General features: G+C 35.9%; 3 protein-coding genes across 4 annotated transcripts; all 3 read left to right on the top strand.

Annotated features, from left to right (window-relative positions):
* The first annotated feature begins 510 nt into the window (after nucleotides 1-510).
* On the top strand, nucleotides 511-11369 carry LOC140799845 (cyclic nucleotide-gated ion channel 17-like). Its single transcript, XM_073154337.1, has 7 exons — nucleotides 511-907; nucleotides 1287-1785; nucleotides 4347-4559; nucleotides 4705-5006; nucleotides 6028-6139; nucleotides 8441-8677; nucleotides 10286-11369. The coding sequence occupies exons 1-7, from the start codon at nucleotides 849-851 to the stop codon at nucleotides 11000-11002; spliced, it is 2139 nt and encodes a 712-aa protein (XP_073010438.1). The 5' UTR covers nucleotides 511-848; the 3' UTR covers nucleotides 11003-11369.
* A 2431-nt stretch (nucleotides 11370-13800) lies between these two features.
* On the top strand, nucleotides 13801-16935 carry LOC140799622 (protein SUPPRESSOR OF MAX2 1-like). 2 transcript variants are annotated; one of them, XM_073154003.1, is made up of 4 exons: nucleotides 13858-14665; nucleotides 14777-15021; nucleotides 15171-15294; nucleotides 15382-16935. In XM_073154003.1, the coding sequence occupies exons 1-4, from the start codon at nucleotides 13913-13915 to the stop codon at nucleotides 16798-16800; spliced, it is 2541 nt and encodes an 846-aa protein (XP_073010104.1). In that variant the 5' UTR covers nucleotides 13858-13912; the 3' UTR covers nucleotides 16801-16935. The 2 variants fall into 2 exon arrangements, with proteins under 2 accessions (XP_073010103.1, XP_073010104.1); XM_073154002.1 differs by having other exon boundaries at nucleotides 13801-15021.
* Nucleotides 16936-22143: 5208 nt separating this feature from the next.
* On the top strand, nucleotides 22144-25219 carry LOC140799587 (uncharacterized). The gene is made up of 2 exons (XM_073153965.1): nucleotides 22144-22374; nucleotides 24456-25219. The coding sequence occupies exons 1-2, from the start codon at nucleotides 22226-22228 to the stop codon at nucleotides 25036-25038; spliced, it is 732 nt and encodes a 243-aa protein (XP_073010066.1). The 5' UTR covers nucleotides 22144-22225; the 3' UTR covers nucleotides 25039-25219.
* The last annotated feature ends 1582 nt before the right edge of the window (nucleotides 25220-26801 follow it).

Raw genomic sequence — 26801 nt, 5'->3', positions numbered from 1 at the left:
TATATAGTCTTTCGCATGTTGAATGATAATAATAATAAAAAGACCAGCATCTTTATTTGTGACATAGCATCTGAGGAAAACGAAGCATTAAGTGCCAAACAAATATAAACTTGTCTCTCTCTAATTATTTTGAAAGCTCACCTACTCATCTAACAAGTTTGAAAATTAAATTTAATCACTAAGAGAGAGAGAGAGAGAGAGAGAGAGAGAGAGAGAGAGAGAGAAGACGCTCATTTCTCGGTCAGCTCCGATTGCTTCTCAGTTCCCTAACTGCAGGAAATTACTACATACAGTACTGGGCAGACTCTAATTGGCTGTCAAAAGATATTCTGCAAACAGTGTTGCAGAGGATCGTATTTCTTTGTCGGACTGCTTTATGTGAGGGCAACGGAGTTCTTTACCAGTTCTTCTCTAATGCTTTGCTTACTACTTAAGCAATAATTACGATTGGTAATTAGTACTAACCGAAATATATTAATTATATAACGAGATAGATACATGAAATAGTAATTAAACGAGGTCTTCTTTGGAGTTCTTCTACCTCTAGTCATCGCTTCCCAATTCCGGCAGCAGCCAGGGATCCCTCTTCGTCGCAGAGCTCTCTGGCTCGATCCGAATCGAGAGGAGCTCCGATTTCCATTTGGGTCGGTACCCAGTTGAGGAAAAGATTCCATCTTTGGCGGCGCTGGAGAAGAACCGGAGTCAAAGGAGCAATCTTTTTTTTTCCCCTTTCCCTCGTGCTGCCTCTATTTGGGTTTTCTGGTGCGTTCTCGGAAGCCGTGAGAGGCGATTGAGGCGTGATCGATGTCGATGTAGATCCGCTGCAACTGCGATTTGGGTATAGCGCCATGTTTAAATCGAAGAGGGTGGATGATGAACTGGAGCTTAAGAAGAATAGAACCGTAAGGTGAGTGGAACAACCTGCTTAAACATCCTATTTTGCGGAAGAACCAATTGAAAAGATTCAATTTTTATGTGATTCTAAGCTTAGGAATTGGAATAAAAAAGCCTCCTTTTGATTGGATGCCGTATTCTATCCTTAATTCCTTGCTGGTTCAACTTAGTTTCATGGGTTTATGAAAGAATGTGTCCTTAAATTGGTTCCATTTAGTTCATACCCTGTAAAAGAAGAACAACCTCTGGACTTGTATTTTTGTTTGATTTTACGGATTTAATTTGATAAGGTAGAGGGATTAGAAAAATAAAATAAAAAATATATATATATATACACACACTCGACTTATCTGAATTATCTCAAGATTTATTAGTGCTTCTTTGATACTTAGGTTCTATGATGAGAGGCAAAACCTAGCTATACCCGCTTATCAGGTCCCAAAAGCTGGTGGAAACACGGCCAGTAGACTTGGGGTTGTGAGTCCTAGAAAGCCCAAGTTGTTTACTGAAGAGCATGAACCGTGGCGGAAGGGGATACTTGATCCAGGAAGTGACCTCGTGTTGAAATGGAACCGCGCCTTCCTTGTCTCGTGCTTAATTTCACTATTCATTGATCCCATGTACTTCTATTTGCCTTCAATTGAGTATGGAGATGCTGTGTCATGTATTAAGACAGACTGGCATCTCAGTGTAGGGGTCACAGTTTGCCGCTCGCTTGCTGATCTGTTGTATGTAATACACATTATTATGAAGTTTCGGACTGCATATGTAGCTCCAACCACAGGGGTTTTTGGGCGGGGAGAACTTGTCATGGATCCTAAGAAAATTGCTTGGAGATTTTTGAATTCAGATTTTGCTATATACCTAGCAGCTGCATTGCCTCTACCACAGGTAATTCTTTGTTGATCTTGTCATGGTTTCTCTTTGAAATACTGTAACCTCTTTTAACTGTTTTTGTCTTATCAGTTTCTCTCAAAACAAACTCTTTTGAGTACTCTATTGGTCATATTTCTCATTTGTGCAATAAACTTTACGGTATAAGCACACAGAGCATTTAGGTTTAAAAAACCAAACTGGGAATTAATGAAATTTCTCTTTAGGGAAAGTAGAGAAGGGAAGGAATGAAGGATTGCATTACTTAAATCAAATTAGAGGACAAAAGTATTGAAATTTGAAGTAGATCAATACCTAGAAGGTAGATTTACTTGAATATGACAATTAGAATCCAATTTGATGAATATCTCTAATTTATTTTCTCAGATTTGTTCTTAAATAGGGGCTAAAGTTTAGGAGAACCCTAACTTTGTACTTGTGATTGCAATTCTAATTAGTGGTTACAATTTATGGTTGGAAAAAAAACCCTTATAAAGTAAGATGTACCTGGATTCTAGACCACTTAGACTCTTAACTTGATGATTTTCCTATGTTTTACACTTTTGGAACAAGGGTAGAAAATTTGGGGAAAACTGTAGTTCTGTATTTATTGGTGAAATTTTAGTCTATAAGTGCAATTGGGTTAAGATCAATCTCTATATTGTAGATCTAGTTAATATTACAGTCAATAACTCCAATTATTATTACTTCTCCTGATTTTTCCCTTAATTTTCTTAATTAAGCTTGAATTTAGTGGCACTTGGAGTATCTTTAACATACTCCTTGCCACATGCTAATTGGTCTTCCTCCGGTCAACCAGCATGGCAATCCTTGAGTAAGATATGAAATAACTAGGACACTGGCTCATTAAGCACATCACAGCACCAAAGACAAAAATTCAAGACTAAGAAGTACAAGGATTGGCTGATCTGTAGTTTATTGGGCCTTACAAGGATAACTAAAAGATGTGAATATCACTGTTGATCTTTATAATATCATCTAGATAGCTTTTACCTATAACCAACTAGAACTAAGAAAGGAATCTCACTTATTGTACGTCTTTGATTTACTACCAAAATATGAGTCCTTAGAAATCAATACTTCTCCAGCTAGCAAATTCCATATTTCTATGCTTGATTCTTACATTTTGTTAATTGAAAAAAAAAAACTTATACATTTATGAGTATCTAAAATATCATGAGATCATTATATTGTAACTTGTAAGTGACTGCAAAGGCTACATGGAAATTACTTGTTATTGAGGACTAGATAAAGCCAGAACAATATGTCCATCTATATGCAATCTGTAAAAAGAGGGCAAGGCTTGGTGTAATTATTTAAATTTTTTAGTCTTTATGCAACAGTCAGAGATAAGTCAAAGCCATCATAACATCTAACACAAATTTCCTTTGATTGTTATAAGGTAATATACTAATATCAAATGGAGCTACACCTTGCCATGCGACCTTTTTTTTTCGTAACAGTATTTCTAGACTGCATTCTTTGGCCAACTGCATTTCTTATAGCTTATCTATCTTGGCAAACTTCTCCTTTATAATTTAGTTTGTCCTGTATTTCCTTATATAACATGGTACAAATAAGTCAAATTTTATAGGATGTATTAGGACTGAATGATAACTAAGGAGGATTGTGCTCTACAAATTAGTAATGAGATAACACATTACCATGCGCATGTCTTGATGCTTGATTATTTGAACGCCACATCTCTCGATCTCTACTTGCATCTGCAAATGCATTAGGATCCCTTTTCAGTGTGGCCGTGATCATCATGTTCTAGAATCTTTTGAAAGCTAATAACCTAAAAGATTCATGCCTTAACTTGCTTGCAGAGGCTATCTCACTATGCCGCTAAGTGGACACCTAAAACTTTGAATAAAATTATGGTGGGTTGATCCCCGGTTGAAGTAAGCTAATCCATGTTGTAAAATACTATCAAATCATAAGCAACTAGAATATAGACGGGGAAACATAACAGTGAACTAACGGTCCAATCTCATAATATATATATTCTTTGCTTAGAATTTCTTCATTTTTCCAAATAATACATGTCTGGTGAAAGAAAATGCACTTATTGTATAGTTGCTTGAAGTAGAAGACCCATGATAGAGCACTTGGCAGATCATGTGGATTTACTCCCAGTGGAATTTTGTTTCAGGTAAACAATAGATTTTTTATGCAGCCTTAAACCAATAAAGTCAGTTTTTGTACCTATTTGTTTATTTTTTGATATAATATGTGGGTTTCAAAGTTTGGCCAAACTAGGTTCTTGACCAAGTGCAATCCAAAATGAGTCCGGGAGTCATTGTTCAAGGCCGCAGCCCTGAAACTAACCAAAACTTCATATATCATGTCTGTTAATTATTTACTAGTACATCTACAAGGTCTCACTTATGATAGTCATGATAAGTTCCTCATCTCAGAGTTACTCTTTGGCCTCCTCTGTTTATCTACTAAAGAAGTTGTTTGTGCATTTGTGGGTATGCTAACTCTTAATATTAACTTCTTCTTTCAAGTTTTCTTTTTAGGGTTTGAGACATTCTTATTCTTCTTTTCTGCAGATAATTATTTGGCAAGTAATACCAGCAATTGGAGATTCAAGTTCTGAACATAATAATAACATCATTGCTATCGCCATTCTAGTTCAATATATTCCAAGATTGTATCTCATATTTCCTCTAAGTTATGAGATTATTAAAGCTACAGGAGTTGTTGCAAAGACCGCTTGGGCAGGAGCTGCATACAATCTACTGCTTTACATGATAGCAAGCCATGTATGGTACTTCCAATAGCTTTATGGCATAGCCTATGCTATGTGATATCTGAGTTTACTCTCTCAATATTATAAAGATCAATATTCATAATAAGTCTTAATCTAGAATTGGGTCACTTAGGGTGCCAGGTTTAAAATTTTTGCAGGTTCTAGGAGCACTGTGGTACTTGCTGTCTGTTGATCGCCAAACTACTTGTTGGAAACAACAATGCAGGCAGGAGGTTGGCACTAAATCATTATGTTTAAGATATCTAGATTGTAGTTTCTCAGACAATGTTCCACCAATATGGGCAAATGAAACAAAGGTTTTCTCAAACTGTGATGCTACTAATGCAACCATCAACTTCAATTTCGGCATGTTCAGTGCTGCATTGCAAAATCAGGCTCCTGCTCAAAAATTTGTTAAGAAGTATTTATTTTCACTTTGGTGGGGTTTGCAGACCCTGAGGTATGATCTTGCTTTTGATAGATTAATCCAGTTCACTCCATTCAAAATAACTGAAAGTATTTTCATTGTGATTCTTTTGGAAATATCTTTTCTGCTGCATGAGATCGTCAAATATATGTCATAAATAATAGGTATAAATTAAAAGTTCATGTATTGTTTTCCATCTTTTAATCAATGGCTTAGTTAGATAGTATGGACCTTCATGGATGAAGCTGGTAAAATTTTCTATGTATCATTTTGTGTTGCTTAAGTAGAACATGGAGGGAGGTGGATGTATACATGGCCAAACTAGTTTTTTTTTTCGGAGTACTTACATGTTAAATCACCAACTAACTCTATAAGCTAAAGTTGTTGATGAATAATGATTCCTATATTTCAGATTCCAACATTCTTCCTCTTTTATGAGTTTAAAACATTTTGATGGACCCAAGATGTAGCCTTAACTTAAATGAGTGGAGATTTTCTATTTTAAATGATATATAAGCCTGAGGGAATTTAAACTTAGGACCTCTGATCGGATACCATAATAACTTACCAACTACTCTTTATGCTTAAGTTATTAGAGAACAGTTGTTCCTATATTTATATCATTGTACTTGAGCAAAAAGAAAGGGAAAACATGTTATCTTTTCTATTACATGATATATAATTATCCTGTCCTAGTTGCTCTTAGTGGGGAAGACCTTTGTCGTCCACCTCAGTCAAACAATTCTCATCCATGAATGCTAAGTGCACTATCATGAGATCATTTATTGTGTTACTCTCAACAAGGGAATGCCAAGTGTCCACTTTGGATTACTGATAGGAAGTTAGAATGTCCCACTGAGAGTGGCACAGTGAACACACTCTCGCAAGTGCATTTATCATTCCTATCCTCATACACAAGCTTGCTTTTGTAGATTGGCATGAACAGGAAGTAAAAGGCTCGGGATTCTCATCCCTCTGTAGCTGTTTTAAATAGAATAGTAAATGAATCTTTTTATCCAGGATTTCAATTACCTACTGTTCTTTCTGTTAACAGCTGCTATGGCCAGACTTTGGTTGTGAGTACTTTTATCGGGGAGACATTGTTTGCTATATTCTTAGCAGTCCTTGGGCTTGTTTTATTTGCACATTTGATTGGAAATGTCCAGGTATATATAAGGAAAGCAATATCCTCATTCTCATACCTTATTGCAATAAAAATAGTAACCATTGATTTTCAGTTTTTCAATAGTTTAAGTAATGAATTGATTGCTTTCAATGCCAAATAGTTTTTCTGTTTTATACTACTAGATTTATCTCATCATTCTTTCACTAGATTACTTTCCTATGATCATAACTATGCAGTATGCCATTGCATCTGAATGCTACTTAGTCTCCTTTTTATGTTAAATTGTGGCTGGAAAGCTTTAATTGATTGTGATGTTTTGCGACCTTTCTTGTCCATTTCACTTGTATAGTTGTATCTTGTATGTGTGTTCTTAGCATAAATCTAATCTTTCGTCATTGGAATAATTTTGTCTAAGACTCTTTTTTTATCTATCCAACAAAAAAATATTTGGGAGCTGTTGCTATTCGTGTTAGCCATTTTTAACACAAATACTGTAGCTTAATTTTCTAGGGTAACCTTCTTACAAATAGTCATTCCCTAATTTTATTACATGATACCAGGATCATCTTCCTAAAGAGAATTGTTCGTTCATCATTCATATGCCAACTCTCCTTCATGCAATAAATACTCTCTTAATCTTTCATACGTGATACCAGGGTCAACTTCGTCCAAGGATTTTTGCTTGCTTTTCATACATGGTGCTAAATTTACCTTTATATAAAGGCATGTTTCTTGATCTACACAGATTTCTCAATCATCACAATCTATCCACTTTATTGAAGTTTTTCAAAGTATACTTATCTTTTTTTTTAAGAGAATACTTCTCATTTGATTTGTCTTCTCATGTGGTGATGAATTGATATAATAATTTGACAATTTTCAATGTCCAAGGAAGACATACTTTCAGTATGGTAATAAACTATGATGACCATGTTTTCCAATATAAACACCTACTAGGAATTAGTAGTTACCCTGAATGCATGTTTCTATTTTCTAAGTCAAGACAATCATAGTTGAGCATAATTTCTAATTGCTTTCCAGGTTAAAGAAAAATTACATGATATTCAAATTGCTTTACATGTGTTTGAATTATCTAAAATATGAATAGCTAAAATAAGGGACCAAGGCTTAGTTATTCTATTTCAGTGATAATTATGATTTTCGGACTTATTCTTTATGGAAGTACTACCATTGTTCTAATTATTCTTGATTATGAAAATGTTGATATTATTAATTGAATTAATAAAATAAGAGAAAGACACCCAAAGTTACCAAGTTTGCTGAAAAACTTAAAAGTATGCTATTTTTATTAAATTGAAGAAGATATGAGTTGAACCTCTTGTAAAATGCCCGGAGTGTGGGGTGGGGTTCGGAGGGCAGTTTTACGGAATTAGGCTTGCGATTGGAGCTATCCCACCTCCAAGTGAATCATCAATTTTTCCCTAATTTCTACCTTTCCTTTTTCTTCTTTTTTCTTTTGGTTGGGTTGATGACAGTCACTATGACACTATCTTATTGTTTTAATATACTGATAAGACATCTAACTTTCGAGGATCCAAATAATTGTTTTTGATCTAGATATCCTAAATAACAGAATCCATATGTTGACTATCATGGATATTTATCTTATCAATCAGGGGGAGAGAGAGATCCTCTCTTAAAATTTTTATGTCCATTCTGGGATGACATTACATTTAGAGGCTAATTTGGAAACTCGTGAACTTCCCTGTTGCAGTTTGAGCTATTTGGTCCTTTGATTGGTCAGAACACTTTTTGGCAGACCAACTGTTGGATTTGTACACTCTTCTAGAAAAAGGAAAGAAAAAAGAAGCTGTCCTACCAGACCCATTTTATTTCCTCTTATTTTGCGAAAACCATGATGTTGCAAGAGCTTAATAATTTGTGACGTATTTTTGCTTCTCCTAAACGTATAGCTTCTGTCGATTTTTAGTACAAACGATTGAAAATGTGTATGGCAAGATAAAATTACTCCTTCAAGATTCCTAATTAAACTCCATCTCTTTTTTCTTATTACATTGTTTGAAAACTTCTTGATGAATCTAGTATGGCTTTAAGTGCACTTTGTAGCACCGGATTGAAAGGTTTTGAGAAACTAAAACAAGCTTCCATACATTTTGAGACCATTAAGGTATATAGTACATTCTTATCTTTGGTATTTATATTTGTCATTCTAGAGCAATCTTGTCACCAATAGAGTTAAAGATAGGAATAGCAGATTTCTTTTGCGAAATTGTGGTTTGCCGCTTTTCCTTTGTTTAGCTTTTCTGGAATAGAATCAATTTCTTCTGCCTTAAAATGATTAAACTGTACTATATTTCAGACCTACCTGCAATCTATCACTGTGAGGGTTGAAGAGTGGAGACTGAAACAAAGAGATACTGAAGAGTGGATGAGACACCGACAACTTCTTCCTGAACTGCGGGAACGAGTGAGACGGTTTGTCCAATATAAGTGGCTTGCGACCCGAGGAGTGGATGAAGAATCGATATTGCAGTCTCTACCAGCAGATCTTCGTCGAGATATCCAACGTCATCTATGCTTGGATCTTGTTCGCCGGGTATGCAATTTCTTTTCCTTCATTTGAACTAAATAGCTTGAGAGTGCTTTTATGGTCCAAATATTATGGTTAGATAATGACTGTTATTAACTACAACTCCTTCCTTGCTGGATTTAATGCCTAACACAAAATCATTGCATTTCAAGATGCATGATTCTCTTATAAATTATATAAGTAGACAAAACATGCTAATTTTCTAACTTTTCCTAAGAACTAACTATTTCACATTTTTAATCAAGAAAGCTGCTAGGAGTCTAACTCACAAAATATTCTCAAATTATATCACAAGTTTTGTTTAGTCATACTTATTCAAGTATTTATCTAATTGTCTCAATTAGTATCAAATAGTATTTATGTTGAACAAAAATAGGAGTGGGCATCATCCACCCGGTTCACATGCAATGGTCAAATCAACCAAGTAATTAATCATAAAAATATTATTTTTAACGTAAACATATAATTTATTGTTAAAGACATGATATACATTGTTGGTTAAGGTTCTAAGTCAAATGGTTTTCTAATATGGTATTAGCGTTATGTTTTTGGTTCTAGAGGTCATGGGTTTAAACCTTGTCATATCATCAAGTACATAGTTATTACTTCGACTTTGATTAGCACAATGATTCATCCAAAAGAATGTAATCCTTTACTCTCATTCGTCCTTGTTTTGATCCAGACTCTTCCCCTGATGGAATGAAGGCCAAAGATGCCAACTTTTTCTTCCTTTTGTCGAGTTTAAGGGAAGTTAGGTTAATGGAGGCAATTTTACATAAATTCATTAATCCTGGCACACTTAAAAGGGTGGGAATAATGACTATATCTTATCTATGCACTTGTAGATTGCTTAACTACAGTTTCTTATAAAGCGTCCTTTGATAGGTTCCGACTTGACGGAGCCTTATCAAGCAATACCACAACAAAATAATGGTGAAGATAAAGAAGAACATAACCCTAGCTAGACTTGAGAGAGAAGATAAGAGATAAGAGAAGAAAATATTTTTATTGCTTGTCCTAACTCACATGAAACAATTTATATAATCTCTCAATTGGACTAGTCACTTAAAGAAAGAAAACGTCAAATCCTAATCAAATTCTAAAATAGATCAAGTTAGCCTATGTTGGGCGTTGAACGGCCTGAAGGGCATTCGAACGCATCGGGAATTTTCCTAGGCAAACTGGACTGGAGTTTGAACGCTAGGAAATCCATTTGAATGCTTCCAGTGGCCTTTTTGCTCTCGAGCACCGGCATTCGAATGCTAGGAAGGCCGTCGGAATGCCCTGCGTAGGATTCATCCATTCTAATGAATCTTCTCCTCCTGTGTTCAGACATCATCTCCTTTGATACATAGACTGGTTTGGAGTGATTAGACCTCCATTCCTATCATCCTCTTAAGCTTGTTGTCAATATGAATGCTCAAGTCCAAAGACTCCAAACCACTACTTAATATATATGTTGGAATCCTCATTAGGAGATCGATAGCTCACCTGGCTGTCTCCCTATATTGTTCATCTTATGATGTACTCTTTGTATGAAGACTAACAATCTAGATTCTAGAGCTTCCAAACAGTTTCTTACTAACGCCTTCTCTTCTCAAACTCCAATCGCAGGTTCCATTTTTCTCACAGATGGACGAGCAACTTCTTGATGCCATATGTGAACGTCTTGTGTCCTCCTTAAGCACAGAAGGTACCTTTATTGTTCGTGAGGGTGATCCTGTGACCGAGATGCTCTTTATTATTCGTGGCAAATTAGAGAGCTCAACTACCAATGGGGGCCGAACAGGATTCTTCAATTCTATCATACTCAGACCTGGGGATTTCTGTGGCGAAGAACTACTTGCTTGGGCTCTACTCCCAAAGTCCACCATCAACTTGCCTTTATCAACAAGGACCGTAAAAGCAATTGTCGAAGTAGAGGCCTTTGCATTGCGAGCAGAAGACCTCAAATTTGTCGCCAACCAATTTAGGCGACTGCACAGCAAGAAGTTACAGCACACTTTCCGCTTCTATTCCTCTCATTGGCAAACATGGGCCGCTTGCTTTATTCAGGCTGCTTGGCGTCGGTTCAAGAGGAGAAAGATGGCAAAGGATTTGAGCTTGAGGGAGTCATTCAACTCAAGATCTGATGAGTCAGGACAGGACGAAGAGGAGAACGGCAATACCTCTATGTCTGCTTCTCATCCTATACAGAATCTTGGCGTGACAATCTTGGCTTCCAGGTTTGCTGCGAACACAAGGAAAGGAGCGCAGAAAATCAAGGGTATGGACATGCCCAAGTTGCAAAAACCAGATGAGCCGGACTTCTCAGCAGACCCTTGCGATTAGAGAATATTAAAAATGAGTTACAATGGCTGCTGTTGCTGCTGCTCTGCTGCTTCTTTCACTGAATCCTCTCATAGCATAAAAGGTTGCTGCGAGAGGATTCCTCCTTGTATCATATGAGGTTTATGGCATCCCAATCTTCAATCAGGTAGATATTTATCTGCATAGTCTAATCTGATGGTCTGTTTTTATTAGACGAAACAGCAACTGAGAGGAATATTTTTCTGATGGCCATAGTGCTTATTTTGTTTAATGATGATATCTGCTGTTCTTAGTGGTTTAGTGACTGCTTCTTGTGTTACACCCAGATGTATTTATCAGTGAAATATGGTTGAGAATGTCAATAGATTCCATCATCATTGTTGTTGCATTTGAACTTCTCTCTTCTCTTTGGCCAATCTTCATTGTTTTCTTCATTAAATGATGAGTTAACCCTGAACTTTTGTGCTGCATCAATCGTAAATGAGGCTTTCTTTTGAGATGATCATATATGTATATCTGCATTCGTGTATTTATCTATGATACATGTAGTCTATCAGTAGTTCAGTACATAAAGATATACTTGTTATCCTATGAATCCCTGAGCATAGATGGCCTGATAGATTGAATCAAGTTGTCTGATTGGTATATCCAGTGCTTAGCACATTGATCAAGTTGCATTACTCTAGTGTCTGATAATGGAAAGGATAAAATGAGTTCTTTTACCCTTAATTTGTTGTGAAAGCTAGCTTTTGGCATTGAAAGATGAAAGCATCTCAGAAACATATGTTCTATAATCCACAAGAGGAGGTGAATGCAGCTATTCAAACTAGTAGTGAGTTAATAGCATAACATAATACTGAGAGAAGCTTTTCACTCTATCTGATGGATCAGCCTTTCTTTTGGGCAAGTAATGTTGTTCCCTTTTGTTGGCAAGCTTTGAGGAATCATGAGACAGAGAGAAAAGATGCATTTATTCAAAGAGGCAGCTTTTAGGAGTGCATGCCACTTAAGCATATTAGTCCTTCTTGAAGACAAAACCTTTTCATGAGTAGTCTTTCTTTTCCTTGATTGCTATCTCAAATTGCCTAAATTAGTTCCACTCCAAAAGCAATTCCACTTCCTCCATTGGTTCTCCCCCCACCCGGTGCTAGTAGCTCTGGATGACATCCAATCCTATAGATTCTCTACTTTGCTTAGAGCTTGGCTTTGATGGCAAGGCCATATCATTCCCCATGATGATCACATTGGTCATTTGTTGGTGGGGAATGGTAACTTGCACAAGTGAAAAGCCTCTTGATTTCTTACCTCATGAGCCAAGTGGATGTTGCATCATTCCAAAACTGCATCAATTGTTCCTTTGTCCATTTCTTGCTTTATACTGACCCTACGACATGATTCAAATTCGAGCCAATTTTGAGCTCAAGCTCCTAAACTCGAGCCCGATCGATCTAATCGATCAAAGGTTGACTCTGTTTCAAACCCAAGCCCTCCTCACAGGGAGACAAATAAGGATCCAAAGAAGTTAAACCAAATAGTGAGGGTGGGGGAGAGTGGTCCTGCAAGTTATCAAGTGTATCCATGTAAAAGGTGGTGGTGGGAGTTGGAGTAGTGAGGTCAGTCATGGCTTTTGGGAAGGATTGATTCATTATAATATGGTTGGTTTAGATATGGTTTGGTAGAGATGGACAAGGAGATGAGTGTTGTCAAGGGGAAGTTACTCACAAGCTTCAAAGCAACAACTACAACTACTGGCATAGCTTTTGTAAAGGGAGGTGGTGGGCATGATGAAACCTTTTCTTTGCTCCATGACTTGTTTTCTTGTGAATGCCTTCATACTAACTTTTGAGACAATGGGGAGAGGTAGTGGAAGGAGACCACGTCTGCTGCTCTGATGTTTTTCGTGTCATTTTCGTGTGCCTTTTTTGCTACATCCCTTTTTGAAGCCACTCTACTCTCTCTTTATTCCAGGTTGAAATTAAGTATAAGAATCTCGCACTCCTTTCTTTGCTTTCAAAAAGTTTAATCCTAGTTGTAAATAATGTTATAGTAAGTTAGTAACTAATAAGATCGAATCACAATTTTTTGAAATTATAGGGTTTTAGTTTAAAATTTCACAATTATGTATTATAATTTGGACTTCCCTTGCTGACCAAAAAGCTTAAAAGGAGGTGCCTTTTTATATTAAGGTTTGATAAATTGGTAGTTGAGAATTAAAGAACTAGTTCTGACGATGGAAAGGTAAAACGTTTCTTAATTAGATAATAGTATTTTACATTTCACACCCTATCTTTTCTGTATTTATATTTAAACCTCCATCATGAAAAGGTAGAATCAAACTTTATTTTGAAGAGGGAGTATTTTGTAAAGGGAAAAAAATATTAAAAATTATACAGAAAAAAAAAGTACTCTCTATCTTTTGATTTTTGTAATTATTAACACCTTATGGACCCCTTCGTTTTGTTTTTATTATCTTGAAAACATCCTACCATTAGTACACTGAGATACCCATCTGGATGTATTTTAGTTATTTATTTTTAGAAGTAGTAGGACATTATGTTAGGTTAAATGTAATTCAAGATAATTATGTGATAATAATCGTCCGGTAAAATGTTGAGTATAATAAAAATAAAATATAGGGTGCTTTTATAAATTTTTATAATAATAGTGAGAGAAACAAAATGTAAATGATAAATTACTACCAAAAGTGAATAAGTAACTCTCAAAAGTCCTCCTCTCTCTTTATAACCTTTTTTTTTTTTTTTTAAAACTTTTTGGTGAACAAACTCTCTCTATAACATTTAGCTCCATCTCTAAAGGAAGAGAAGAAACTAAACTATATAAAACAAACGGAAGACTGAACTGCATGCATCCTAACGACTACTTCTTCTTCTTCTTCTCCCCCATCTTCCTCTCGCGGATAGACTGAGAAAGATGAGAGCAGAGGTCACGACGATCCACCAGGCGCTGACCCCGGACGCGGCGGCGGCGCTTACCCAGTCCACGTTGGACGCGGCACGCCGCCGCCACCCAAACACCACCCCTATCCACGTGGCGGCGGCGCTCCTCTCCTCCCCTTCCTGCCTCCTGCGAGACGCGTGTGCTCGGTCCCACTCGCCCCTCCTCTCCTCCCATCCGCTCCATTGCCGCGCTCTCGACCTCTGCTTCTCCATCGCCCTCGACCGCCTCTCTCCTATCGCCGCCCCCGAATCCAACTCAAGCCCGCCTCTCTCCAATGCCCTCATGGCGGCGCTCAAGAGGGCCCAAGCCCACGTGCGTCGCGGCTGCGGTGACCACGTCGCTGTCCGGGTTGACCTCCCTCACTTGGTCATCGCCATCCTCGACGACCCCTCAGTTAGCCGCGTCATGCGCGAGGCCTCCTTCTCCTCCGCCGCCGCCAAGGCTCTAATTGAGAGTTCCACACCCAATTCCAGCCCCAATTCGAACCGACCCAATTCGCGGAATAGCCTCTGCACGAATTCCCGGCTGATCCACAACCAGGGGACCGCTTATTCCAGGAGGGAGGAAGTGAGGAAGGTGGTGGAGATACTTGGGAGGGAGAAGAAACGCAACCCAATTCTCGTGGGCGACTCCGATACGGATTCCGTGATGAAGGAGGTGCTTTTGATGATAGAAAGCCGGGAGCTTGGCGACAATTCGCCCGAGTTGCTCCGTTTCGCCAAAGTTGTATCCTTTGCAAAAGAATTTGCTAATCTGGAGAGAACCCAATTAGAATTCAAAGTTAACGAGTTGGTTTCTTGGAGAGGAGGTGTTCTTCTTGATCTTGGAGATCTCAAGTGGCTAGTGGAGAGCAATGGCGGCGCAATTGGGAAGACGGCTCGGGCGGCGGTTGCCGAGATGGCGAGGCTCATACAGAGGTTCGGAGAAGGAGGTGGTAATGCCGGCCGGGTTTGGGTGGTCGGCACGGCCACGTGCGCCACGTATCTGAGGTGCCAGGTGTACCATCCGACGATGGAGAGCGAGTGGGATATCCAGGCCATCCCCGTCGCACCGAGATCGCCGCTCGTCGGCTTCCTCCCGAGGTATCTCTACTTGTATTAGCTACCCTTCCTCTGTCCTCTTCTTCATGCCTTCTAAGGTATTCTGATAATTATCAACTACTTAGGTACAGTAAACGATGGATTAGTGTCAATGGCTAATGATTTAGTATTTTTTATATGTACAATCTTAGGAGCGATGGGATTCTAAGTAGCTCAGTCGAGGTCTTATCTGAAGTAGGACATGACACCAACCAATGTTCATCTCAGTGGTTGCAGATTGCAACACCAAGCAGCACAAAATCTAATCATCTTCAGGTTTGCATCCATTGCCTCAGTTCTCGTGTTGACATCCATTGTTAGATGAGACTAAGATCCAGATCCTAATCTATGCTCCTTTTGCAGACGACTAATCAAGAACTCTGGCTCAAGAACAAGACCCAAGAATGGCACAACCTATGGCAAGACACAAGGCCATTTAGTCCTAGAATTATTTCTCATCACCAACCATTGCAATGCTCATCAGAGCATCATCCCATAAATCCATCATGCCATTCTGTGAAGACTGACCTCGTTCTTGGGCAATCAAATGTTATGGACAGCGATCTGCAGCAGAATAATTCTCTCAAGAATCTCTCTAAAGGACTAGTGGAGAAGGTTGGTTTGCAGCCAGAGGCAGCCTTAGCCATCGCCGCCACGGTGACGCAGGCCAAGTCCGGGGGCGGTAAGCGGCGCGGCATTGCACTCAAGTCCGATACATGGCTCGTCTTTGCGGGCACCGACGACGTCGGGAAAAGGAACATGGCTCATGCCTTGTCGAGACTAGTCTTTGCCAGTGAACATATTGCCATCAGTCTCCGTAGCCAAACATCAAACGAATTCCGCACAACAACTGCCCGCGGTAAGACGGCGCTCGATCATGTCGCCGATGCTCTCCGTCAGAATTCTTTTCGCGTAGTTTTGCTCGAAGATATCGACAATGCCGATGATTTTGTTCGAGGGATAATCAAGCAAGCAATCGAGACTGGTCGGCTAATGGACTCCCATGGCCGTGAACTCAGCTTGGGGAGTGCCATCTTCATTCTTATGTCTAAATGGTTACCTGATGATTTGAAGAGCTCCCGGGATTCACTAATACGAGATGAAGAGAAGATGTTAGACTTAGCCAGTTCTGCATGGCAATTGGAGCTTTCAGTTGAGCACAAGAATAAGAAGCGTCGGACTCGCGATGAGTCATTGAAGGATGATAGAACTATGAAATCTAAGAAGGATTCGGATTGTTTTGATCCATCACTAGATTTGAATTTAGCTATTGGCATGGCTGTTCATGATGATATTGATGTCTGTGAGGGATCAGGGAACTCCAGTGATCTAACAGTGGAGAACGATCAAGAGTATGGCCAGCTTCTGCTCAACTGTTCGACATGGTCCAGTGCATCGGAGCTGATCGATTTGGTGGACCAGACTGTTGTGTTCAAGCCTGTCGACTTTCAAACACTTAAGAAGATGATCTTAGAGACGATGTCGAAGAAATTTGCCTCAATCATGGAGAATTCACGATCAATACAAGTCGACGACAACGTGCTCGATCAAATGGCCGGCAAAGTTTGGCTCATCGGAGCTGCCACCGCTGCATTGGTTGAGGAATGGATCGACAAAGTGTTCGTTCCTGGCATTGAGAAGTTGAAGAGTAATTTGAGAATCGAAGACGGAGATATTGTGCGGTTGTCGTCCGTGTCAGGTCGTAGCCGGAAGCAGAGGTGTTTCGGCACCGGGGATTGGTTGTCTACATCAGTGACAATAGCTGTTGATGGCAATTTCTAGCTCACTAGGAAATTAATGTGTAAATATGGAGGCATAGTCTGTTAGTAGACTACCAACTTTTGTTAGCTTTGGAGAGAAATCTTTAGATCAGTGTTTTACTATTCACCAATGTATACTACTACAAATTTCTGAGGATTTTTTGGATGGTATTATGTATTGTTTCTGCTATCATAGAAGTTCATTCTCATAGTACTACTCCTATATTATACTTTTATGCTAACATTAAATTCAAGAGATGCCCTCCAAAATGAGTTTTAGGGTTTCTACATAATTGAAATTGGAAACTTTCAAATATTGTACTCTCTCTGTCATAGTTGTTTTTGAAATTTTGAAATCATTGGACTCTTTCAAAATTTACTATTAGGGCTAACTTTAATGAAAATATCTACACTATATTTTTTTGGGTGGTTGTTGAAATTAACAGATGCATCTAAATGAAGAAAATATCATCTTTTAATTCTTTTGAGAAAATTTATTATAGGTTGATATTTCATCGAGAATTAAAGAGAACAAAGCTTGATACATATAAGATTATAAAGAAAAGTATAATTTAGACCCTTTGCAAGACTTAGTGCCCGCCGATTAAGAAAGCATAGAAGAGAGTTAAATTTTATATAAGAACAAATTTTAAGTTACCCATCATGGTTGTGCCTAAAATTAAAATATTATTTTTATGAACTTTTATTTGAATCACTTTGAATATTTTGTAAGAAAAAGACTTGAATTTGTATGTATCACATATTTGTAAGAGTTGAAATGAGTTAAAGATGTCTTTATACATTGGAAGAGGATAAACATTTAAACAATACAATACTAGTTATCAAGTGTTGGAACGCTTATAGGATATGAAATGCAATAGTTGGTCTGTAAGTCATTCTTGTATCGGAAACATTATCAATAGTTAATTTGATACTAGAAAAAGGAATACAACTAGTGTATTATAAGTCATCTTGTTTTGACAACACTATTAGTGATTGATTTAGTCTTGAGAAAATAATATGTGATTTTTATATAAGAGACTCGTAGGGTTTTTCACGTAAAAATTTTGTATATTTGTATTAGTGTTTTTTTTTTCCATAGTTAATTCTGATTTTACATATATTTTTTGAGATTTGTGGTACGCTATAATATTAATGATCTCATTGCTTGATTAAATATTAAATTTCTATCCATATCTTTAAGATAATTAATTTTTGTATTCTATAGTTATATATTTATAAAAAGATACACTACGATAGTTAGATAATAACTAAGATTTGAGACTTATGAAGAAGATAACGGAGATGGCGTGTAAAAAAATCCTAAGTTTTATATGTAGATTGAATTTAAATTAGGCGCAAAATCCCATATATTATATAGGTGAAACAAAATAAAATCTTTTAGTCTCAATGTCTATTCACTCTCTCTATATTAGCAATCTACAGACAGGTATAACTTTGAAATCTTTAAAAGAAAAAATCTATGTAATACTAAGAGTTTTAGAGTGTCAAATGTGGCAGGGGCTGTCTCTTGATCTATTCAAAATGCACACGAGTTTCAGAAAGTCTGACTCCAAAATAACTCTCTGGAAAGTCTCAGTTCTCTCTCTCTTCTCTCTCTCTGAAAGAGAAATAGTAAGCAGGTCAAGAAAGTGATGAAACTCCTGCAATGCACTGACACTGACAAAATGAGAGCACTTTCACTGCATGCGCTTCTCCTTTGTAAAGGATTAAGAACCCAAAGATAAATTAAAATAGAAAAGACACTAACTAACCCTCAATTCTTATCCCCATTGGATGGAGTGAACTGCAAAGATTCACCTTCTTTTCCACACTACCAATCAATATAATACTAATTCCAATGTTATCCTTCTCCTTTTTCTTAATGGGTTCTGTAATACTATAAACCAAACAAAGTTATCCCTTAATCCCTATTATATATGCTTATTTTTAATGATCAGATCAGCTAGGTGATTAACCTACTAATAATATCTTATTAAGACCTAATGTGGCAGAAGAACATGGAAAGGGGGAGGATATCAAGATTGGTTTGTCTTGATGTGGAATTAACTCACTAATGAGATGGTATTAGTGATGGCAGAACAATTTAGATAGTGTTAAGGGCCAGGGACAAATTAGTTAACTACTTTGCTAAGAGTAAGGAGATGAGCAAAGAAATTTTTTTTTATGTAAAAAGAAGTCTTACATTTTGTTTTTGTTATCATTCACACCATACTAATTATATTTTAAGACATAATCTATATATTTTAACTTTTTTATTTTTAAAAGTGCTATAATATTTTCTATTTCATTAGCTATTGTTAGGTTAAAATTAATTCAAAATATTTTTAAGATGTTAAAAGTAAAATATATATATTAAAGGATAAATATCTATACAGTAGAGTGTAAATAAATAGTAAAGACAAAATGTAAGTAGCATTTAATAAATTTCCCTAGCATATAAGAACAACAACTAATTTTAAAGTAAATGATGATTAAACCACATCATTAAACCTCTTGTATTTATATAAACTTCATATAGATATTTAGACATAGGTTAAATAATTAAGAATTATTGCATAATTTTACAAAACCACCGCATAATTTCAACTTATACACTTAACTCTATGTGATCTTAACTAAAATTATCGTTTACATCATATTTACAAAGATATATAAATGCGTATAAATATCTCTCCAAGCTACTACTAAACCTATCTATTAGTATATGAATTGTATCTTAATTTCAAATAAACTAAATTACTCTCATGAAGGTCAAAAATTAATTATTGTATAATTTTGCGCTCATCTCCTACCTTAAGCTAATCAATATTATCTAAGGGTAGATAAATAATTTTAAGTTATTAGCTAATAAAAACTAATATTTTTCTCCAATAGAGAAATAGAAAGGTAAATTTATTAAGGGATTATAGTTTTTTAAAAGTCTGTCCACTTTTATAATATACGGGGGACAAAGTATAACTAAGACAAAATAATATCAGTTGGAGTTTAGTAAAAATCACAGAGGAATAAGTGTCAAAGTTAAAAAAAAAAAAAAGGTTAAGTATATTTTACTCAAATGTACATATACCTAAAATCAGTTTACCCTCTTATACTTTAAAAAGTTTCAAACCAATCCTTATACTTATGACTAAAGTGAGACTGTTAGTTTTTCTATTAAATTTAACCAAGTATTATGGCTATTTTTAATTTGCTACACTACATTAAAATCGGTATATTTTCTCTAACAAACAAGATAGGGGTATTTTGGTCATTTTAATATTATTCAGTTAAGTTTAACAAAAAAACTAATTGTTTCACTTTAGTTATAAGTACAGGGATTGGTTTGAGACTTTTTGAAGTACAGAAGGACAAAATAATTTTAGCATAAGTAAGAAGAGTAAAATATATTTAACCCTTAAAAAAAAAAAAAATTTTCTGAAATTAAGCACAAAAGAAAAGGAGTTAAAATATAATTTTTCTTAAAATTAAAGTGTTAGCTTGTGTCGCAAAAAGATCCAAGAAAAGTTGTCGGTTTGAAAAAGTTGGAAAACAAAAGAAAGAAAGCAAAGTAGCTTTTAGCCAAAGTATATATAAATATATAAACATATATATGTATATATATATATATATAGAGAGAGAGAGAGAGAGAGAGAGAGAGAGAGAGAGAGAGAGAGAGAGAGAGAGAGAGAGAGAGAGAGAGGAGACGAAGCTGTACAACAAAGTCAGTTGTTAACACTGTTTATCTTTTTATCTCTGCCAATATTGCAACTATTTGCGTTAGCCAAAAGAGTACGTGGGCTTGCGTACCTACCATGCAACGAATGCTTCATCCCCACAAGATATATATATATATATATATATACATAGATAAGAGATAGAAGACAAGAGCATGTGTGCTCCTTGGATGCTCTCAGATTGTGTCTATGATCTCAATGTTATTAAACTAAACTCAAAACTGTTTAAAAATCTCCCCAGTTTCCTTCTTTATCTGGTCAAAGTTCATCGCCATTATGCACATCAAGCAAAAGCTGGCTGAGATGTTCATCCTTCTATCTTTCTATCTATCTTTCCATCTTTCCATCTTTTATGATACAATGCTTCTGAGAGCTACTCTCTCTTTTTTCTTCAGTACTGTTCAGCTTTTTTCTTTGTTTTTTTATTATCCTGTATGCATGCAGTGCTCATGCCGTTGAAAGCTTAAAAGGTGGATAGTGTTAAAGCATATGAACCTCCATGGAATTCGTGAATAGGTGTAGGATAGTTGTATTTATAGATTAGTTTATCCTCATTTGATCTAAATATATATAAACTCTTCCCAAATGTGTTGGCCTGGAAGCCCAATTGTTTATATTGAATTGGCCCATCTAGATAATTATATTTAATCTCTTTAAATTATCAGAGTTTTCACGTATATTTTTGAACTTTTTTGTTATTCATATAAAAACTTTAAATTAAAAGAAAGAAAAAAAAATATTGACTCTTTGAAGTAAGAAATTTTTTATATTAGGAGGTTATATATATATATATATATATGAGAACAGTGATAGTTCATAGGAGCAAAATGTCATTAAACTTATGCCAAACTTCATCTGAAGTATTTAATGTAGAGGAGAGGGAATTAATGGCATCCCAATTAAAAAATCCATATTTATGCTAATTAGTCAGCCAATAGTTTGCTCTTTTTTTGGGACAATTATATGCCCTCTGATTTGTGTTTTTTTACCAAAATAAAATAGAATAAATAAATCATAACTATCTCAATAGGATTCATCAGGTAAATGCTCATAGAAATAAAATCCGACTATAAATCACCAAATCCTCAGACAAAATCCACCAAATCAATTTAATCTCATAATTTATTTATTCCAAATGGCGGATATAGAATAGAGAATTAATAATTACGATGATAATTACCAACAACGCAATTATAAGTAAAAAAGATTATTATATACATATTCTATCTCTATAGACTTCTTTAGCCTCTGTTCACTTTAGGAATAATTTTTTATTTATTAAAATTATATATTAATACCGCACTAGTTTAATTACTAATTTATTCTTATATTAAAGTGTATTCATAATAATTTTATAAAAAATAAAACATATTTTTCTCATCTCTTTCTTCACTTTATATTACATTAAAAATAATTATTATATTCTTATTTTAGAACACAAGTGAACACAAGAATAATTATTCTTAAAATAAAGATATTATTTTAATAATAAGAAAGATGAATAGTTATTCTAGAATTGATATTATTCGTCTATTAAATCATACGAGGGCATTTTTGTCATTTTGATTGCAGGATGCCAGGGCATAATATAGTTTTTGCTCTGTAATAAGTGACCGGATTGTACACGAGTAATAGATCCGACCCGATAAGGAGATAGTGCGGGTAGAAGATTGCCTCATCGCGAGAGAGAGAAAGAGAGAGGTTCCACTAATGGTGGCTGCGGCGAGTTTTTGGTTGAGCACGGCGGCGCCGTTCCGGTGGCCGGCAGTCGTGAGCAGAAAATCCCACTCCATCTCCTTATCCTCCTTCGCTCCCCGCCGCTTCCACATGGAACGACGACGACACGACCTCAATTCCATGTAAGTCCTCTTCCCAGGAAATTTTCGATTTTATATGAATCATTTGATCGATGTCTACGCGACTCATTTGGATGCTATAACTCCTTGATAAAAATCTAAGTACCTAAATATACACCCAATTACGTACTACGACTAATTAGCCTTTGTAACTCTTCTTGTGGAAATTTTCTTTTTGCCCAATATAACATCTTCAATTAAATTTAGTAATTTGATTCGTGTTAACGATGGTCCGTATTTTTATTAATTTGGTGTTAATTGCTGCAGTACATTTCACCAAGTAAAATTTTCGATTCAATTTTTTTTTTTGTTATTGGTAATTGTTCGTAAGGCTTTTTAAAATTGTATTATTTGAGTAATTAGGTTCAAGATGCTGATTGACTTGTCCTTTTTCAAAATTTAACTATCTTTTCCTCTCTTTACTTGTGCATTTAAGCTTGTTTAGTCCAACCTTAAAAATATTCTTTCTTTCGTGCACAATATCAGCCTTAAAAGGTCGCGATAAATTACATGGAGTGTTTAAAATGGAGTTTAGAAGTGTTAGTTTGGACTTGTTTGCAGGATTTTTTTTTTAAACAAAAAAATCACGTGTTTGCCACTTGAAATGTGGCATTGCAATATGTACCTAAATCCTATTTTATTGATTCAGCTAAGCTCAGAATGTATGATTCTTATGCACAACTCGAAATGGATATAAAGATGATTAATTCTTAGTCATGCCACATGATATTTGTGACTCATCATTGATAGACTTGCTAATTAGACTTTTGGGCATGTAGTAAGCAAAGAGCGAAGTCAAGTTTCATGAATAATGAATTAGGCATCTGGTTCTCAATGCATTGTATGTGATTCACAAGCAGTTCAGCTGTAGAAAGGGGAGGGCACAAAGTCCCTCTCCTCTTTTGTGATCAAACATTTAAGAAAGCTTGCATCACTGGCTTTCTGAATTGATGGACAGTTACAATCTACCAAAGACAAAATAATGCCACAAATAGAGGGCAAGTGATTCACTTAGCCCCTTGGGAGATAAACAATCATGTTTTGGAGAGAAAGGAGAGCATACAGTTGTAGGCTTGTAAGTTGTAACATCTCCATGTTTTGCATTGAGAGTATAATCCGACGTCTGCCATCTTTTTAGATAAGTCCGTGAGAGAGAAGGCCTCGTCAGGATGCAATGCGGCTATTTGTACTTACTGTGAGAGAAGCTACAGATGGAGCCACTGATGCTTCTTCATTTAAAGATTGATTATTGAAGTTAGGGAATTCCGTTTTATTAGAATTTAGACATTGATTAATAAAGTTTAATTAGGTGTCTTCTTGGACTGATTACAGAAGCTTACCATCTACGGAATTGGTGGAAGTTCGCCTTTTGCTTTTCTCTTTGTGGATGATGGATCAAATTACTGAGTTCAATCCAAATTGGCAAATCTAACTCTACAGAGTGATAATAGTATATTTGCTATATAGCCTTTCTCATCCTCATAATTGATACTGTTGGAACTGAACATCTACTGCAGTTGAAATTTCCAACCACTTTTGGGGCTTTAATGATACTACGTTGATATATTTTCTTCCTAGAGCTAAATATCTCTTCTATTATCTAGACTCATTTTGCTGGTATCAAATATGATATCCAAAAGATCATTATTCCTTGATTTGCATAACCTATGCTCAAGTTAAGACGTGTGTGACTATTATTGCCCTACATATATAATACGAGCTTTATGTTAAATCTTAAAAAAAAATATTTAGCTACTTTATAGCTGTTGAGTAAACCTTGGGATTTTAAAAGGCTCACCGGAAGGTGAAAAAAATTCAAAATTCTCTTTATCTCTTTCCATCTTGGGATTAGTTTCTCACAATCCTAAGGTACAACCAGTATAATAGGAAAATGTTAAAACTTTGAACAATGTTTTAACAAAAAGTTTATTGCCTTACTTATATATGTATAAACATGGATTTTTTTTTCATGATCAATAATATAGATGAAACCAAACTCAGTTTGGCAAAATCACTCTTTTTTTATTGGAAACAAAGGGCTCAAGATGTTAAATTTTTTTTTTGAATGACAATTTTGTGTTCAGTGCAGGACTTCAAACCGCAAACCCTAATGTGCGTTCATGGAGATCTGCTCAGGTAAAAGGTGGAGGATCCGAGGGAAATCCGATTACGGAAGACATGATCTTGGATGAACAATCCCTGCAACGAGATTTAGAGATAGCCATTAAGGAAGAAGACTACGCTCGTGCTGCAAAACTCAGGGATAAGCTCCGAATTCTCCACGAGGACAGCAAAGCTTCAGTCCTCACGGCAAACACTCAATTTTACCATGCTTTCAAGAATGGAGATCTAGCTGCCATGCATTCCATTTGGGCAAAAGGTGATCATGTTTATGTTGTACATCCAGGAGCAGGCAGGATATCTGGTTATGATCTGGTCATGGGAAGCTGGGAAATCGTGTGTGGTGCTGACTATGAGTTCCCTCTGCAGATTGATCTGAAGAACATCGAAGTTCACGTGAGAGGCGATGTTGGTTATGTAACTTGCATGGAGGTAGTTAAAACCAAAGGCAGTAGCTGGGGGAAGCAAGTAGCCACCAATGTCTTTGAGAGGGTTGATGGGCAATGGTTTATATCTATTCACCATGCTTCACACATGGATTCATGAAAAGATGGTTTTTGCATTGAGATTAAAATTTTCCGAAATTCAAAGATATTCATAGATGTCCTCTTGCCTTTTACTTGGCGAAACATGTGATTCTTAGGGTAGTAATTAGTGTTTTGAAAGGATCTATTTGTGATTATAAACTAATAGCATGCAATTGTATCATTTCACTTGGTTTCTTAAATGCGTTCAAAGTTTAAGTCTCAGAAGTAGTTGGCTGTCGAAGCCAACCATTGCTTGTCTTCATTATTTTGGTCCCAATCGAGACGACCTCTTTGGCTCATCTTTTAGCATCACCCATATCTTTCTCGTAATTTTGGTTGCTGGCATTAAAGACCACCTTTTGTAACTGTCGTGATTAATTAATATAATTTCCCTCCTCCTTTTAAAAGGAAGAAAATATCTCAGCTCTTTTGCCTTCAAAATAATCAAAGAAGTGATTTTTAATCCAAATGTTTCTAATTTGTTGCTGTAACACCAGGATTTGTATGTAATTCACCAATATGTCTATCTCTCTTTTTGTTTATTTGGTAGAAGATATCCCTATACAGGATTGCTAACAGATTATTAGGCATAAAATTGCCCCAGAATGAACAAAAAAACTACTAAAATCCAGTGAGTTCAGTGATTAGCCTCCCGGTAACAATGATCATAAGAAACAATAAAAAGACAACCTAAAAAGATAGAAAACCTGTCCAAATTGGACATAAAGGCCTGGCAGTCGCATTCGATAATGAGATTGGAAAAGTTTCAATGTTTGATTTAGGTAAGAGAGGTCCTCAAGACCTCAGCCTCAGCTTGAAAGGGCTGTGTGGCCAAGCAATTTGCAGCCCTACTTGTACCAATAAATTATATATATATATGTCGATTGTAACTTGTACCAATAAAAATTAAATGTTGATTGAAACTTGCAAAACATCAGTGGCAATTTATAATTCATCAAGTCGGTTGGCAGACATTATCTAATATATGAACCTGCAAGAAGAGATAGCAGAACATCATGGGCTAGACTAGTATCCATCCTTAGCTCTCCTTAACATTAATTATTATTATTATTATTATTATTATTTTATATAAGAATAATAACTAAGAAGAACACAATGCAGAAGTCACTTTAAATTAACCTAATCATATACAATAAGATGTTTAATTTATTGGTGTCTTGCTAAATAGCAATACTGCTAAGATTTAAATTCTGACATTTTAATACAAAATGAGTCTCTTTAACTAATTGAGCTTCATCTTATTAACTATATTCTATGTAATAATTTTCTAGGATTGTAATGTTTGAAGTATGATTATTTTCTTTAATAGCTAAACCTAACTGTAAATGGAATAATGCCACTGCCTTTGTGGGCCAAACAATATTAAGAGCTACAATTTTAGGTAGGTGGGGGCAAAATTTTTCATTATACTATAAAGTTTATTAATTGCTTTTGTCCTTGGTGGGCTTTTATTATTATTATTATTATTATTATTATTATTATTATTATTATTATTATTATTATTATTATTATATTTTGATCATTCATGAGCTCGGAGGCTACATATGGGCTGGATAAAAGCCAACCATCCCTAGATACAGAGGTACTTAAATCTCACCAAACTTTCAACCAATATAGTAAACTGTCTAGTCTAGGCTTCAAGCAATATGCGTTGCGAACAATTGCTTCATACCAAATGCCATTGAGACTTATTCTAAACCATCACATTGTTGAGCTATTCATCCAAGCCAACCGCACTACCAAGTTATCAACTGAGTTGAG

The sequence above is a fragment of the Typha latifolia genome, chromosome 13, assembly GCF_019914945.1.
Source record: "Typha latifolia isolate L0001 chromosome 13, TyphaL0001v2, whole genome shotgun sequence".
Classification (NCBI taxonomy): domain Eukaryota; kingdom Viridiplantae; phylum Streptophyta; class Magnoliopsida; order Poales; family Typhaceae; genus Typha; species Typha latifolia.
This window is presented reverse-complemented; position numbering and strand designations above follow the sequence as displayed.